At 42.6% G+C, this 18,175-nt stretch overlaps 2 protein-coding genes across 19 annotated transcripts in view; one reads left to right on the forward strand and one right to left on the reverse strand.

Moving 5' to 3' along the window:
* Positions 1–7,170, forward strand: part of celf4 (CUGBP, Elav-like family member 4) — a 192,858-nt gene extending 185,688 nt beyond the window's left edge. For all 14 annotated transcript variants that reach the window (XM_069187430.1, XM_069187437.1, XM_069187436.1 and 11 more), the window contains one exon: positions 345–7,170. Coding sequence is in view for 2 of the 14 variants with exons in the window: in XM_069187436.1 (XP_069043537.1) it covers positions 345–371 (27 nt within the window). In the remaining 12 variants the exon portion in view is untranslated. The remainder of the gene's footprint in view (positions 1–344) is intronic.
* Positions 7,171–13,266: 6,096 nt separating this feature from the next.
* The window catches only part of kiaa1328 (KIAA1328 ortholog), a 47,756-nt gene continuing 42,847 nt past the window's right edge, over positions 13,267–18,175 (reverse strand). For all 5 annotated transcript variants that reach the window (XM_015363618.2, XM_015363636.2, XM_069187444.1 and 2 more), the window contains one exon: positions 13,267–14,757. In XM_015363618.2, coding sequence (XP_015219104.2) covers positions 14,529–14,757 — 229 coding nt within the window. In that variant the 3' untranslated portion in view covers positions 13,267–14,528. The remainder of the gene's footprint in view (positions 14,758–18,175) is intronic.

Raw genomic sequence — 18,175 nt, forward strand, 5'->3', positions numbered from 1 at the left:
CACTTAATTGGATCAGTTGCTTAATTAAGAGGAGTTAACTTTACGGATCTCTGCTTAATGGTCTTTCAAGGGTGCAGCAGCAGAGTTCCAGACCCATACATACAGATGTATCTCCAGAAGATGTGGTGAGAAATGGGAGCAAACAGAGGGAGAGTTATCTTGTTAGTGTTATTACTGTCTTCTAAACTTATTCCAAAAAAACGCTTCTTAGTTTCTGAGGCTTGTCTAACGTTGAGTTATGTGTCAATAATTCTATCCTTTGGCAAAAGTATCCAGTTTAGGTGCAGATGGCTTTTTAACAGTTCAGTCCCTTGACACTCGCTGTCTTCTCCCCTCTCTTTCAGGCTTTACGGAGTGGGAACGCATGTTAAAAGAAGACGATTTAATAAACAATTAAAGAATCAACAGAAAAAAAACAGACTACAACAATGAAATGAAATTTTAACAAACAGCGAGCGTACTGTTGGATACAACTTTTCGATACATCAGCCTAGCTACAGCGACCTGGAAGGTGTTTTGTCAGTGTCTTGGACACTGCGAGACTGCACAGCCTCTCTGCTCAGTGGGAAAGTGAATGTCATGTCCGCTTGGATTCCCGAAACCAGAAATTTTCAAACTCAAAGGAAGGGGTGAGTGACCCACACAGATCCTGGCGGAGAGGGAAACCCTGAAAGACAACCCTGGACAGGAAGTTTGTCTTTGAGAAAGTTTTTTTTAAATCAAGAGGTATTCAGGACAAACACCAAGCGCCGGGCAATTGATCTTTAAAAGGAGTGCCTGTTTGTCACCAGTGGATAGAGTTGCCATGGTGAGCCATAGCAACAGTCTCTAGGGAGTCTTATCTGTCATTCCTTAGCTATTTTAGGGACCAAAGGACCAAACATTTTTATCACAGACTTGTAGCTGTAACATACTGGACATTCATATCTCTTTGCTGTTCATTAAACAGTTTGAAGAGCAATTATATTTAAAAATGTAAAAAAAAAAAAATTATATATATATACATATATATATTGCTGATATGCTTTTTAAAAATGGCAAAATCTTTCTCGTTTGATACTAACCAGGGGGCGGAGGCTAGCGAGGCTGGTTTGCGTTTGACGTTTCTCCTCAGTGAGAACTGAAGCCCCGCTGTACCCTGAGAGTGAGGGGGGGGGTGGGGAGAGGGTGGGAGGGATGTGGGGGGGTGGGTGGGGGTTATAGGTTGTAGGTTAGATTGTTAGTGAGTAGATAGAAAAACGCTGGTTTACAATTAATTCTATTCTTGTTTTCTTTCTTTTTCATTTTGGAGAGGGAGGTCTCCTCCCATTCAAATATCTTTAACATCTGTACAGGATCAGAAGAAAACTGGAATATATATATACATTTAATATACATGTCTGTATGTATGTATAGATAAATGTGTATTTATATATACATACATATGTATAGTAGAAATATACACGCAAAAAACTATGTGTGTATGATGTGTATATATAATATATGTATATATCTGTTATACACACAGACAGTATAACTATACTACTTAACCTAATAAGTAGAATTGTATTTTTTGTAGATTTTAGATGGGGTTTCAAATACTATTCTGCCAATCGCTCATGCTCTTACTAAACTGGGAAGAAATGCAATACTGGCAGCTCCTTAACTGCAAGCATTCCACTCTGTATTAAATATGTATACACACATACAGTATATATATATACACATATATATATGCTCGCATATATATCATGTATGTACATATTTACAAACAAAGGAAGTGAGTTCTCAGAAACCAGCTTCAACAAAAAAAAAAGAGTGCAGGCTGTCTGCTTTCTCCAGTGCGACTTGGGGGGACCTCCCTCTCTCTCTCTCTGTCTCCCTGTCTGTCTGTATTTGTCTCTCCCACAGTCAGCCAATATGTCCTGCTTCCTGCAATGTACTGTATGTGTATATATTTCCTCCGTGCTAAAGCCCATGTAAAAAGTTCTTTGGAGGGAATATATATAATATATGCACATACAGCGAACACTCCTACAAACTGTACTAATCACTAGAAAAGCAAAGCTGAGGAGGTGCTGGCGTGCTGGAGGAAACATTTCCTTTGTCTGTTTTACTGCCGTCACAGAGGTGCTCATCCCTGTGCTGCTCCCTGCTCTTTGATCTTTCTCTGCCAGAACAGCATTCATCATTTACAGAGCGCGTATACCCAACCTTCGGTACGTAGGGAGCATCTAATGAGACATAAACAAGTTGTCTCTGAGACAGGCGTTGGGCATGGTTCTCTAATTTCACCTGGAGGAAGTCTGCAGTGTCATGCTATTTCGTTCAGATGGCTCAGTGATCCTGCAGCAGGCCTGGCTAGGTTCCCTATGCATTCTCAAACGACAGACTATTCTGAAAACTGCCATTCTCGTTGCTTGTTCCTCCATGAAGCCAGCGGTGGCCTAGTTATGATCTGGGAGGCTTTGCCGTGTTCTCACCACTAACACAAATCATGTACAGTGCCTAGAAAAAGTATTCACCTCCACACACAGTATCACATTTGATGGGTTCCAAGTAGTATCCAGAACTTTCTATTCAAATGTGGAATAATCAAGCTGAAGACTTTTAGACGTGAGGAAGGTTGGAGCGAAACCTTGCTCTGCTGAAATGTGATTTTTTTTCACACAGTTAATGGATTCTTGTGGTGACTCCAGCAGGTTTTCCTACGGGATTCGCCTATATTTTGCATCATCTATTTTCCCTCAATCCGTTGTTTCTGACTGGGTGATCTGCTGTGTTTTACATTGAACACATTTTCGTCTCCCCTTGACCATAAAACCTTCTGTCAGTGTCTGCAGTACAAAGGCATACTGCATACTGTATGTGTCTCATACAAGCTGTAAAGTGAGTCTTTTCCAGAAAGAACTTTGTTCTTGACACTCACCCACTCAGCACAGGAATGTGTAGGAACCAGGATATCGTCGATGTATGAGCAGTGACTCCCATCTCAGACACAGAGCTTGGCATGTCCTTCAGAGTCATTGCTGGCTTTACAGTGGCTTCCCTAAACCCACCTGAGCACTGCTTGTCCAGCTGCTCCCTGATCTAGGTTGTGTCTGGATGGTATGGTGCACATTCCACTTCTTATTGACGGACTTCATTGTTCTCACAAACACAGGTTTGTCCTAAGCAGTGCCTCTCTATCACTTTATCCTTGATATGATTTTCATGGTAGAACTGTTGTATCACTATGTGAGCTGTGGCTTGAAATTCAAGATCTATCTGAGAGAACATACAGTACAGAGGTTACAAATGCTCTGAAGCTAAGCCGATCCACTCTGATTAAACAAAGACGGGGATCACTAGATTAATTTTGAATGTTTTTTTCAAGAGTATTCCCTTGCGCCTCAACTGATTTAAGGTGGTTGTAGCAAAGCAGCTACATATGCAATAGAGAATGTTCTCATTTTCTTAAAAAAATATCATGTATAATACGATATCAGCATTTGTAGCTTTATTAGTTTGGAGCAGATTCCTACTATGAAGTCCTTTTTGAAAGTTTATTGATTAAAAGCTCAAACAGCAGCAAAATATGAAATCTTTGCAGGAGAGTGAATACTTTTGCAAGGCACTGCATATAGAGCTCATCTCCAAAAACTTGGTTCATGTATATTCAGGGTATTTCCACAATGATGAGCAGGATGAGACAGACACACCATCCCAGCAACTGGTCAACATGTAAATACCATGATCTCAGTCAACCTGGTCTGGACTTTCAAGGGATTTTAAATCATGGGGGTGAATTTTGGAAATGGCAACTCACATACACACTTGTCCCCCTGACAACCGGAAGCATCCTATCATGGCTACAGCATTTATCCTCATTGTTCTGGGTAATAATACACAGATTGTACTACCACTGTGTCCTGTAAATTGATACTGTATGTACTTCCCAGGAAAAAAAATAGGCTGGATTTCTTTTTATAAGGAAGTCTTAATACTCTGACTTCAAGTCATAGCTAAGTGACTGTGCCATTGCTCTTGAATTGTCTGTACAGTGTGTGCCACAGAAAAAGTCTTTACCTCTGTGTCTTTCATGTCAGTGTCCCTTCATGGGAAGACTCTGCTTCAGGAAATGGCTTCCTGGGCACTTTGCACATGTGTGATCCTCTGGTTACAGTATTCCTGCATTTCAGCAGGGTCCTCAATAGGGCTCATTGCAAAGTGTTTGAACTTCAAACCTAACAAAAATACACGTGTGGCCTTTCAAGGCTACTGAGTATACCTGAGTACATCAGACAGCAACTGTATTTAAAATTTTCTATGACAAACTACACTTCCTGCAGCTCTGTCCCCCCAGAATAGGGAATTGAACAGCATATTAACTGGAACCTGACTGTAGCCCTCAGTTTGTCCCAGTGGTTTCCAACTGGGACTGACCACATCCAGCGCAGTGTGGAGACAGGCTGATGTCCTCATTCCACTAGCTGGGAAAGAGATGCAGGGTTTTGTACAGTTTGCGTATACTGTATGTGTAATAATGACGGACTGATGTCCTTCGTTTTGGTCTCTGTCGTTCTTTACAGTCCACCCATCCCTCACCTGTTCTCTCTCTTTGAGTCTCTTTCCTACTCTCTCTCTCATCTCCATCCTGGGGAGCCCTGTTTCCACTGTGTGCCCTGGTTATTACGAGGCCAGTACACACATTTCTTTTGGAGCACATTTCCGCCTCCTTTGATTAGAAAGCGCTGCGGAAAACGGACTCTAAAACCAACTTTGCTTTCAAAAGAAATTGCCCCCCAAATTGCTAACTGCTGCTGTGCGATATTGTTTGTGGAGGACAGGGGGGCAAGAAAGCAACTCAGATCCTGACATACATCATCATTACCAGATCCATAGGTACCCTGCTGGGACCAGCTGCCTCAGCGGGGGCAGGATCTGAGCAAGTCCTGACCCGAGTACTTGCTTCAGAGCAGGCTGCTCCCATGGACTGGCTGAGCTGAGGGAGGGTGTTATATTGAGGCACAGATCTGCTACAGCTGTGGCTTCATGCGCACTCCAGTGTCCAGCATCTGACCCTGGTTTTTAACTACCAAGTTAGCTGAACTCCCCAGACTTGGATGGGAAGTATAGAAGAACCGAAAGTTGATTTTTGTATGGATTGTTATATTTGTTCGCTGTGGCACAGGACTCCTCAGTTCTTGTAGATTTAGGCTTGTTAACACTACCCTTCTTTCTGCTGGCACCTACTAGCTCGGATTCTTTCACCCCCGATGCCATACTGCCAAACAAACACTCATGGCTGACTTTCCTCCTGTATGTACTGTCCCACATCTTCTCTTTGCCTTTCCGAAAACTCCAAACTACTGTTGCTCTAGATTCTCGGTTCTTCCTCTGCTCCAGTTCCAGAATGGGGAGCTCCCTCCAGCTGTTCCAGAACTTCTAGCTGCTTCTAGAGTCTTCTTAAGCTTCTTTCAGGGCGAAACAGACAGGCCTGGAATTTTGTTTTTTCATCAGCTCTATGAAGAAACTGCTGCAACTGTTTACATGAATTAAAAAAAATACAATTGAAAAACAGAGCAGGTTTTAAAATAATATAACTGTAAATGTTTCTTTGCTCTGTTTTTCTGTAAATATGTTTGCATATTTTATAGGACTTTTACTTGTACCTACAATGACTGGGTAAAAAAAAGAGAACTTAAAAAAGAAACTAGGTTACAAGGAGTTAGAAACTTATCTCAGAGGAAGGAGATTTATTCTGAGTGATTGACTTGAGTGCAGTTAGGACACATTGATTAAAAATAGAAGGAAAAAAACGCATCACAACGTAAGTTAATTTGTAAAAATATAATTTTTGTAGTTTTTTTTTTATTAGAATAGCAGTTTTCTCACATTAGCAGATACCACCTTCTCTGAACAAAGACACGATTGGTGTTCTATCATGTGGGGAAGAGTGAGCACTTTGGTGGGTACGAACCTGCATGTACAGTACAGCAGAAAAGGCAATTTCTTACGTATTTGAATGACACTTTTATCCAAAGCGACTTCCATTTGCACAGGTGGGTATTTTCCTGGGACAATTCACATGAAGGACCTCCCTCAAGGGTACAACAGTAGCATGTCACCTGGAATTTGAGCCCACAACCTTCCAGGTATAAGTCCAGAGCCCTAATCGCTGCTCCCTACAGCTGCCCTAGCATTGAGATGCTTCTTAAGAACTGTGAAGCGTGAGGCAGGTGTGGGAGAAAAGTTGTTCCTTCTCTCCCACATTCAGTTAGTCTTCACCTCACCTGGGGTGCCCTGAGACCTGTACTGTAGCTTCATGGGCTTTATCTGAGCCCAACTCAGAGCAGAATTTCAGGCTCAGCTGGTTACTTGAGAACTGGCTCCCTTATGAATAAACAGGGCTTTTCTGTTTTCTTTCATGTATTAATGAAGACTTGAGGATTAGTTTATCCCATCTTCACCCCTACATCCACAGCCATTGTGGTAGGTCTGCCTAACACCCGCAACAGGGGAAACAAGCCTGGATCTACAGACCCAGTTCATGGAGGCCCCATCTTCAATAGCAGGGGACGCTCGGGTCCAAACTGAGTTTCTACAGAATTGCTGTGAGCAGGAGACACAAAAAAAAAACAGAAAGCTCAAGAAAGGTGACTCAGCTTTAGGCGAACACTCCCCTCTGTGAGCTGGAAGACCACATCTTTGTACCCCCAGATTCCTGGCAGGTCTGTGCCCACTAAACGAGCTCCATCTGCATTTTATTTCAAATACCTTTTATTCAGTCACGACAGGTTCTGCAACACTGTTGCTTCCTGCTGCATTTCAGGACTGCAAAATGTTTTCATGGGTAATACTTAAACATAAAAAAAATCTGTCTGAAAAAGACAAACTCAAACCCAGATCAGAAACTAGATCAATGCTAATGAACAAAATTAATGGCTGGTATCGTTTATAAATTCAAAATCACTAATTGAACATGCTGATCATCCTCCTGTATACTAGGGGTGCAGTCCTGAGGAAGGAAGGACAGTGTTGTAAACAGCACCCCCTGTGTTCACAGCAGGGCCGAACTCGCTCCAACTTCATGCTTGACTGCTTACTCTGTCATTCTGGAAGATTACCTGACTCAAATCCTTGTACTCTTCTGTAATTATTGAATGATGCGTTTCAGCTTAGCCCTAATAAAGCACAGTCTAGGATAAAGCACTGTCTCTTTTGTTTTGATTGTTATTCTTATATATTTACTGCTTTTCAAAGCCTTTCATCATGCCCACCTCACCTGATCACTCCCTCTGAATTCTTCCTCCAGTAACCCTCCTGAATGTAGCAGGTTGGGCTTTCATTTCAACATCCTCCCCATCCCAATTGCCCAGGGACTTGGAGACAAGCAGGAGGCATTGCACAGCCAGTTAAGACACTTACTGCCTGAAGGAGTTCAAGGCTCAGCTCAGACACTCCTGCCTGGTCCAGATGATGCTTCGGGGCCAGTGAGCCCAAAACAGTCTCTCCCGTCTTCACGTGTGAAGCCCTGAGGTCGCTGCTGTGCCTTCTGTGATCATAAGGTGTAAACATGTAATAAAACAAACTACAAAATGGCCAACAGATCAGAGCAACATTACATGTGTGAAAAAGAGCCCCGTTATCGATGTGGTACTTCTTCCTGATGATGCAGCTTACAGTTCATTACTTACAAACTTCCAGCCGAAACAGAGCTGAAGCCCATTAGCACAGCATAGTGCTGCTTAGGTATACTCCCCTACTACACTGCCCCCAGGAATGTGTCCACAAAATAACAACTCTAGCCTGCTGCCGCCAATGCAGGTGTGTCCATTTTAACTGAGCAGGCTTCGCTACAGTGAGCCTGGAACCTCAACATCGAGGGTCTTCTCTGCGCCAGCAAAGCCTGTCAGTGTCCCAGCTCCTGTGCGACTGATGGGCTTTGCCGATGTCAATATCCATGTGTGACGAAACATTTGATTCAGTCCTTAGATTCAGTCACTGGTGGTTCCCCCCTGAGCTGCAATGACTGCTAATAAACATGTCTGTGTTTACACGGCTGATCAGTCTCTCACATCAGTGTTGAGGGATTTTTGGCCCGTTCCTCCTCACAGAGCTCCTTCCACTCTGTGACTGTTGAGGGCCACCTTGTGTGGACAGCTTGCTTCAGGTCCTGCCTGAACATTTCAGGGGGGTTAGGACTTTGACTATGCCATTGTAAAACACAGAATTTCTTCATCTGCAGCCTTACATTTGTAGATCTGCTTCTATTTGTTCACTTAATTGAGCTAGCTGTAACGAACAGTTCTTTCCGGACCCTATGCGGACGATACAATCCGACGAAGTGGGGAAACACTGGGGAAACGTCATGCAGGAATATGGGGCTGAAGACAGGGGGGCGTGTCCAAGGTGCGCTGGTGCACGGGGGAGGTGTGGCCAAGGCGAACAATCCCAAAGAGTAATCCTTAGAGTATCCAAAAACACACGAGAAAGTCCAAAACCAGGAGATCCATCAAAACACGAAGTTAAAACCATGAAGGCCGGGTCGGAACCGGCGGACAGGGAACGGGAACGGGACCAGGCGCTTCCAGGTCCCGGACTCGCACGATACGGAAATCAGATGCAGAGCCCGGATGAGCGTCAGCGCCTGGCTTTTAAGGTGGGCTGGGAATAGGAAACAGGTGCACAGAATAAAGTCTTGAGTGAAAGGGCTGGAGCACCCTTAAGGAGGGGGGACTATAATCGTGACACTAACAAAACTAGGGTTTCACTTACTTTTTCACATCCTCTCTACCTTAATTACTTAATGTTGAACTGATACATTTTGCCTCAAAAGACATGGAATTGGTTACTATAAACCCTGCTGGGTGTTTGCATAAAGGCTGGGTTTGACTCAGGAAGGCTATCATGGTAAAACTATCTTAATTTCCATATTTACCTTTGGGGATCACAAACTTTGCATGCAGGTGGGACCAGTAGCCTCTTTGTATTTCTGACCTTTCTTATGATCTGCTGTTTTCATACTGCACACGAGTTTTAGATCTTAATTTTTTTAGGCACTGCTATTTTGTGGGAACGACTCATGCAGAATGAAAAGATGGACATAAGAGAAACCAGTTTGGTTTTGTTCAAACAGCGGTTCCAACTTTTGCCTCTGCGTGTACAGGATAGGCGAAGGAAGATCTACTACAGCCCGGGGGCTTTTACTGAAAAAATCCTCTCTGAGCTGGCCAGGGCCCAAGGAACCTCACTGCCTCAGTGCTGGAACGAGAGAGAGTGGGGCGCTCAAAGCCAGCTTCTCTGTTTTTTAACCAAATTAAATGTGACAGGGGAAGATTTGCACAGGAGAGGTAGAAATTTACAGCAGGCCAGCAAAAGAGATGAAATCCTAGGGCATCTTGGACCATGTTGTGCCCTTAATTAAATAAAAACCAGGACATGCCTATTATCTTTTTGTATCTTTAAATTTTAAATGCTTTTCAGGTTCACTGATGCATTCCAGAACAAAAGATAACTTGTGTTTCCATTATAGAATTGTTCCACATGATTGTTCTCCAGGCTGTCTGATTGGCACAGAGTATTTCCAGGGGTCTGCACTGAGAACTGGAGAAGCCCATTAAGCCACGTTTCAGTGCCGAGGTTTAATGATGTGCAGACATTCTCTGCCTCAGACATCAGAGGGTATTTATTTATGAGCTCATCTAATGAACAATACATTAAAAGGCCTTGTAGCCCATCCGACGTTTGTATAAAAAGAAAAACAAACCCGAGCTGCCTTGTTACTTTGACACATCCCATGGAGCTGGGATTTGCGAGCAGAATATTAAGGGCAAGTTCATTGCAGGTCGCTCTTGTTAACCCTGCGAAGCCCAGGTGGGGTCTGCCAGGCACACCGGTGCAGGAAGGCCACCTCATGCCTACCAACGAGTAATTCAAAGCAACCCTGATGTTCTGCATAGCCGCAGACAAAATAACACTTATGGTATAAATATCTTAATGATCATATAGGTGTCTCAGTGCACATACAAGTGAATATAGCTTGATACATACCTGTATACATAGACCGTCTTTCAGATGAGACGTTGAACCAAGGTCCTGACTCTCAGTGGTCATTAACGATCCCCGGGGATTTCTCAAGAAGAGTATGGAGTTATCCTGGTGTCGGAGCTAAATCTCCCCCCTTGGCCTTTATTGTGGCCTCCAAATTGTCCCCATGTGTGATTGGCTTGCACTTGTCTGGCGATGGACTGGTGCCTTGTCCAGGGTGTACCCTGCCTTGCGCTTGTTGCTTGCCGGGTAGGCTCCGGCTTCCCACGACACCGTACAGTATATAGCGGTTTGGTAAACGACATGACATATACATAGATACATATGCAGTATGATCATATAATTGCTGGTCAGCATTTCAAGGCAAATTCATGATATGGCCAAGTTATGGCATCTCAGGCATTAATAAAAGGAACTTTGAGCTGGGAGATACTGTGCTCAAGCTCAGGCTCATATACACTACAAACCAAGGACACATACACTAATCATCATCTGAATCTTGGAACAAGCTACTCACCAAGAGCTCCACCTCAACGTGCCCTTGCAGAATTATTACTGAGCTTTGCAAGATTGGGTTCAACCTGTTCAGCCTATACCTGGTGTCCAGAGGGTCCTCCTTCTGGTCCAGGCAAAATCCCGCACTTACGTGTCCATGTAACTTGGCTCCTATTACTTATGTGGTACAAAGGCTTCAGTATGAACATCCGAGTTTGGAAATCGAAAACACTGTAGAAATGCAGGAGCCATGTCTTGAAGACAGGCAAGGGTACAGGAAGGAGAACACCACATTCAAAAAAACTCAGCACCTTCTGACATCTGTGTTGCTTGTTGGAAAGTCCCATTGACGTCACAGGGACTTCCAACAAATAAATGTCACTAAAGAATACATTGATTGTCTAAAAATAATTTAGTAACTATTTAAAACTCCTTAGTTTCAAGCACATTATAGCAGAAGAAATTTGTAAATGCAGAAGTGGCCCATATTTCCTTTAACAAAAAAATTAAGGACTGAACTTCGGAGGAATGAAATTAATACTGGATACGAATCACTTACATTTGCAAACAAAATAGTGTCCCCACAACTTTCATATGGGATATCAGTACTAGGCTGATCAATCCTTTCATTTTTTAACCTTCCTCTTTGGAATTGCAGTTGTGTGCACTGCTAAGAAGTTTTTACTAGATTCAGGTCTTCCTATGAAGCTGCAATTAATGGTACAAAATAGATCAGTGTTGGTATGTGCTGCCAAAAACCAGATAATTGTGCAGTAATGACTCCAAATTGTCCAGCGATCCTCCCACCCTGCCAGCACATACAACAGAAAACCGCCGTTCTCCCATTACCTCAGAAAACAGTCGAAAGGTTGACATTTCCTTGACATTTCTAATGTGCCCGTCGCTGGTCATTAATCATCCTATTTTACATTTTGTGGAAAATGTCAATAGGATTTCTTCACAATAAAGACAAAAGATAAAAACATCATGACAGACTCTCGTGCCACTCAGATAAAGGATCTGTTGACATATATATTGTTACGTTTCTGTCATGAGACCGTTCAATACACTAAATACAGGACACTGTATTTGATACAAGCATCAGCCAAAAATATATAAAGCCACCCCAACCCCCGTGATCATAAATTAACACACATTAATAAAATGAAACACTACACGGTATCTCTGGCAGTGTAGATTACTTCAGGGTTTCTGCTCATAAATCTCAAGAAACATCCTCAGCTGAAGTGCCAAGATCATCGCGTCCCAACAGGTGACACACAGACCTCCACTCACCACAAAGAGAGGAGACCGTTTTGTCAAGATGAAAGTTCTTCTGGTCCTTTTGCAGGCTCCGAACCGCTGGGCACCACAGCTGCTGTCACGATTTGGAGACGAGGTACTTGCCGGGCTCCCTGCCGAGTTTTGCAGGGTCTTTCATCTGCGAATCCAGCGTGGCATCCCCACCTCCCTGCCGAGGGGGCCGGACGAGAGTGGGATCTGCTCGCCGGGCAGCGGTGCCCAGACCGCCGAGGGTGGGGAACGGACAGGAATTTCCAGTGCCTACTTCAGGGCAAACTTGACTGGATAGTTAAGCGACTTGCAGAGTCTAACAGAAAGCTTTTCTCTCAGCAGAGTGAAACTACATCAGCCAGAAAAAAATGTCTTCGTATCCTCTTACACATATAACAGGGGGCCATGTTTTATCACCGTTGCTATTTCCCCTCAATATGAGTGAAATGAAAATGCAGGGAACTCCTATTTATCTGCAAGTCCACAGATGATGGGCCCTAGTAGGACTGTTTACTGGGGGTGACAGAAAAGGGGTGGGGAATTTCCTTGAACAGATACAGTAAGTAAACTAGAGGGGTGCTGTCACTCAAGCACGCTTCAGATTAATGTTGGGAAAGTTAAAGAACTGGCTGCTTGTGACAGTAATGTGTAAGATTTTTAACAACTCTCCCTTAATAATCAGGATGCAGAGGTTGCTCAGTGTTTCAAATACTTAGGAACAGTAACAGATGAACATTTAAACGTTTTAGGGAGGGTTTATAAAATAGCAGGTTAGGGTTTGTAGATAGGATCCTTACTTTTGATATCATGGAATGATGGTATGGTATCTGTGGTATGGAAGCCTTAGTATTAAGGACAATGGGAAATCAGCCAGAATTAAGACTGCCAGTAAAATAATTGGTTGACCATAGAAACAGCTTATATTTAAATATACAAACAATATATCAAACATATAAACCATGTTTAAATTTAAAAAATCTCCCACCCTCTTCATTCCTATTTCCAACTGCAACCTTCAGGCAGGTGTTTTACAATGCTTGGGGCCAAGAGAAATCACCTAAATTTCTTAGGTTTCCCATTCCTGTGCTGACCAGGCCCAGCTTAGTTTCTGATTTTTGATAAGATCAGACTAGAAGGTAGAAGGGAGAAAAATCGACACCTTTTTTAAAAAAGCAAAGATATATTATGTGCGCAAGATGAATTATTAGAGTTGATATTCTCTCTTTTTCCTTTCTTTCTAAGCTTTTGACTGCTTTAGTGAATTCAGGGTCATGGGGGAGCCAGAGACTAGTCCAGCACGCAACAGACACATGGCATACTGCAAGTCCCCAAAGGGACAGTAATTACCTGTGTACAAAAGCCATCTGGTCATGACTCACTGTTCTCAGAGTGCCAGGGATCCAGCAATTCAGGGAGACTTCTATAAGGCCGTGTGAGTTAAGCACGAAGACTGCATTGTCACAGGACTCTTGAAAGATCAGTTTATTCAAATTTCAAATAGTACAAAGACTTCAGCGTATTTTGTATTAATGCTGATGGGGGAAAAAATATGCTATAAGCAACTTTCTTAATAAATATTTGACATATAAATGCAGGTTAAGACGGTGATTTGCACTTGAAAAAACATTTGACTTCAGAAAAATCATGTTTAAAAAAAACAATGATTTGATCACATCATTTTTTTAAATAAAAACTGAGTGATGCAAGATTAAATTTCAATGATAATTAAAACAAAATTCAAAACTAAACCACAAAAATGACTCATTCAGACGCTACAATTATTTTGACCAGCTTCAGCTGGGAACAGATGAGTGGATACAGCTCTGATTCTTTATCGTCCCTTGTAGCACAGTCACAGACAAGACAGTCACTTATTATCGCACATCCACAAGAATGTGGTGCACTATTGGTGCATTACACTGCAGGTGATAGAGGTCTACTCCAGAGATCTACGCTAGAAAGCCTACAGTAGGTGACTGAAAGAAAATATTTACAGCTGGATGAAACATGTATCAAATCCTTTCCAGGCGATGGCCATTATGAAGTTTAGATGAAGCGCTATCTTTCTGACACTGCAGATCTCTACAAAAAGTTTTCTGGAGGTGAGGTATATGTACAGATTTAGTGCATCCAGTCACTGTGAACATGAATGCATTGGGGCATGACAGCAGTAAAGCTTTTCTACAGTGCTATATGCATCACATCTTGTACAGAAACCAACTATAATATCACTGATATAACTGAGAAACGTTTCTTCAAATAAGAGTGAAATATTCATGGAGTTCTGCTTGCACAGCCTTATCTAGGGAGACTTGTCTTCAGAGAGGAGAGCTCTCTGCACAGAATCAGTCTTTTACTGTATGTCGATATATAAAGGAATTTTCTGCAAACTGCTCAGAAAGAAGTTGTCATCCAGTGGAGGTACTCTGAACAGCATTAGCTCCAGAGTACTCGTCAATGGAGTAGTTCCTGTAGTATATGGTTTGTTGCATGCAGTAAAGACCGACTCTGCAGTGTTCACCGGTAATAGCAGTCAAAAGTCCAGCTGCAGGGAATTTTTATTTCAGGGAACAAACTATGATCCATCTATGACTTCAGTGGTGTCCGTTAGCAGGTTGTTTCCTTAGGGAACTTGCGAGACCTTGAAAGCATAATGGTTGTGGTGTCTGGATCGTTCCACACGAGCAGAAGGGACTGTCTCTGGGTGCTGCCGACTTATGGTCATCAGGTCAGCAGATGAAGAAGATCTCCTCCAGAATCTGGCTCTCCTGCAGCTCCTCATCATGGGCCACTGGTGCAGGAGAGAGGTCCCATGGAGAGAGTGGAGGTCTGGGGCTGAGGAGGTATGGGCGCACTTGCGGGGTGGCGTGCGGTCTCCGTTGGACAGAATGTCTGAGCTGACCAGGTTTGGAAACCGGACTCAGAGCCCCCAGGAGCTCAATAAGAGATGAGTCAATGCTTTAGAAAGACAAAACAGAAGAGAATCAGTTTGCTGCCCAGCTTTCATGCTTCCCAGTGAGATTCCCAGTATCAAGTTATTCATGAACACAGCACTGCCAAGACATGCAAGGTAATCAGCATCTTTTGCTGCTTGTTAACGGAGGATACTGTTGCTTAGATTGTGCTCTACATCCTTGATCTCTTTGTCAGGGGAAGCAGCTGGTCATTAAATCCAGGTGACTTCATGCTAGTCTGTATTTTGATATCTATCATTTTGATAGATGACCAACAAATAGATTTAATGTAAAGATATTAAAACAGCATAAATTTAGTAAGGTGCAATGGATGTGCTCTGTCCAATTCCCGCAGGCTTTCAGAAATTAAATTAGAAAGCATGCAGGGTGAGTTCAGGCAAGGCAGGGCTGCCCTGACCTGTATTTGCATACAGAAACAGAATGGAAACACAACAGAAAGAGGAAACCGTAAATGTGATGACAGGCGAGACAGTTTTCTGAGCATTAATACAGAGAGATCAGTATGCGTGCAATCTTCTCAAAAACTTCAATATTTCAAGGAAGGAGAAAATCCACACAGTGTAACAGTCTGCCTAATGACTTTGAAGACTTAAGTTCCAAGGGCAGCCCTGCTCTTTAAGGACAGCAACTGCTTGCTGGTTGCCAACACAGTTTTCCATTTTGCAAGAGCAGGGAAAAAAATCAACAAACTACTTTTCACATACTATGTAAAATACTGGGAAGTCTTGAATTCCATATTTGTTTAAAAAATTGAAGTTATTGGTTTCAATGTCATGGCTGAGTAGCTTATTCCATACTCCCACAACTGTCGCACACTGTCCCGGTTTAAAAAGCACTTGCACATACTGTAGCTTACACTTGCATCCTCTGGTTTCTGCTTCACTGCTGACTCCGAAGATCACTGGGTTGACTGTCAATGACTTTAAGGTGTTTGAATATTAAATCAGGTTCCCTCAAAGCCTTAAGACTAAAAAGGCTTAGTTATTTTCACTTTTATCACTGTAGGACATGCCTTTGAGCAACAATATATTTTTTGTACAAATCTGGCCTGCCTGATGGCACAATATTTTCAATGAGGTCTTACAACTGCATTGTACAGTTTTAACATAATGTCCCTAAAGTTCTATGCTTTTAGTTACATATCCTCCTAACAATGTTTGCCTATATATTGATTTCCAACATTGTCAAGTGGTTGTGTAGACTGAATTAAACACCACCATCAGAACTGACCTGTTCAGTTGAATTCATACACTGCTGGGATTGGCTGCTTTTACTAGTACCCCTTATTTTGGCATCCTATGCAAGCTTGACTAGTTCAATAACAATACCAGAATCACAATCATGATTCTGGCACTGGACAAATTCGGAATAGCAATGGTCCTAATATAGGTTCCAATCAGATATGTAAAAGATGTAGTGCATCATGAAGATCTTTGTCCAGAAATAAAGAAGGATTTAAGCAGGACACACATGCAGGAGATACAGTGAGCAAACTTTAGTTTACATTGTATGCTCAAAAGGCTTCCCAGTGTGATGTTTTGCTGTAGATTGTGCAGCACCGAGTACTACAGTAGAATAGGTTTGAGACCACTTACCCTGTAAAATAGATAAACATTTTGGACCTTGATAATTATCTTGTACACAGATAAGCAGGCTTTAGATTTAAAATATCATCAGTCTGACGTAGCTAAAATAATTCTCTATTCATTTAAAAGAGCATAAATCTTTAAGGGGCTATGGAACTGTCCTTTAAACCCAAAACAAGGACTCATAATAATCTGTAATAATAAATGGTATTAATGTCTGGAGATCGCTGACTGATCAAATTGCACATGGTTTGGTCATATATACTTACCAGATCCAAGATGGTTAAACTAATGTCACAAATTATTGTAAAATTGCCATCAACTTCTCATATTTAAAAAAACTGGAAACGTAAATTAACTTATCCGTATAGCACTGCAAACTTTTTGAAAGTACAGAGGGACGTTTTCAAGTTCGGTACCAGAGCTCCATCACCATGAAGAGCACACAAGCTTACTGTAAATAGGCCTGTTCAGTCAGGAACTTGCAGACTTAAAGACAGAAGAAGCTAGGTAAAGAATTTCAGTATCAGTACTCCGTTTACAATAAAAGCTCTTGAACTAGGTCACATTCCTAAAAAAAAGACAAGCAGCTTTATAAGAGGGGAAGAATTTGACTTCAGAGCTTTGCCTTCAGCAGTCGATTGCGGCTCAGATGAAGACACCATGTTGGCATGAATCAAGCAGCTTTCATTACAGGAGATGGTTGCTTTCCAATACAAGAAGTTTTAATGAAATGATTCAACAGAAGATGATCCCATTTCTCTACTTGCCTTGCTTCGTTGGAAATTTGCTCTTAACCACATCTTGTGCACGTGTAATTATAATAGACATCACATCATGTGTGTACGTTCAGCAACTATAAATTGTGAACCACAAAAACTACTTTAAAAAGCAAAACTAAAAACGGGTATCTTCCAGAATGAACACCTGGCATTCTCGTGCCACCGAAAATCCAAAAGGTACGCGAGGTGCTAATGTAAGCAAGTAACTGTAGTAAGCAAGGCATCAAGAGACGAGCAGCATCATCAGAGGGGAGAAACGCAGAAAACTGGGGTCTCTAAGTTAATCTGTCTTATTCATTTGCTCTCCTTGCGCCTGTCAATATCTGTTAGGGGCTTTCATTCTGTGTTTGAGGCCCTGGTGAGGCTGCGCTGAAATGTGAGAATTTGCATTTTCATTTGTTGATTTATTTAGCGGACAGCCTCTCAAACAGCAATCCATCACCAGGTGACACGTCGAATATGAATAATGTATTTTATACCGCCGGTTACAATCTATAATAAGCAAGGGTGGTGGTGTGGTGGGAGTAGTGGGGGGGGGTGGGGGAGAAGGACTGCGTCAGAATGTTAATGGCCTCGCAGTGTAATATTTATCGAAAGGCTCGCCGGGCTTTATTGCTTTTTCAAGGTTCAACAGCAGTGGCCGTGGAACATTAATATCACTTAGGCCCCATCTCAATTCCACATCTCTCATATGTTCGGAATGAGCGCTCGGCCTGATGACAGGGGAGGGGCCAGACGGAGGCACTGGGGCGAGAAAGCTCCGAGACGGATGGCCACATGAGCTGTCAGCCCCCATTGAGAAAGGCAAGCAAAGCACACCCAGCACTGATATTGAATCCAAAGCAATGCAACTGGATGCAGACCCACGTTGTCGTGGAACGCATCTCTTGCCCCTTGGGTCTCTTAAACCTAGGACGATCACCTTGGAACAGGGACAAGCCACAGATTACTGCCTCCGATGCCCATGACTGCCACTAGTGTAATACTTGGTGCTTGGCATTTGTGTGAAACAGGAAGCAAGTCTTAGCCTCTG

The sequence above is a fragment of the Lepisosteus oculatus genome, chromosome 3 (genome assembly GCF_040954835.1).
Source record: "Lepisosteus oculatus isolate fLepOcu1 chromosome 3, fLepOcu1.hap2, whole genome shotgun sequence".
Classification (NCBI taxonomy): Eukaryota; Metazoa; Chordata; class Actinopteri; order Semionotiformes; family Lepisosteidae; genus Lepisosteus; species Lepisosteus oculatus.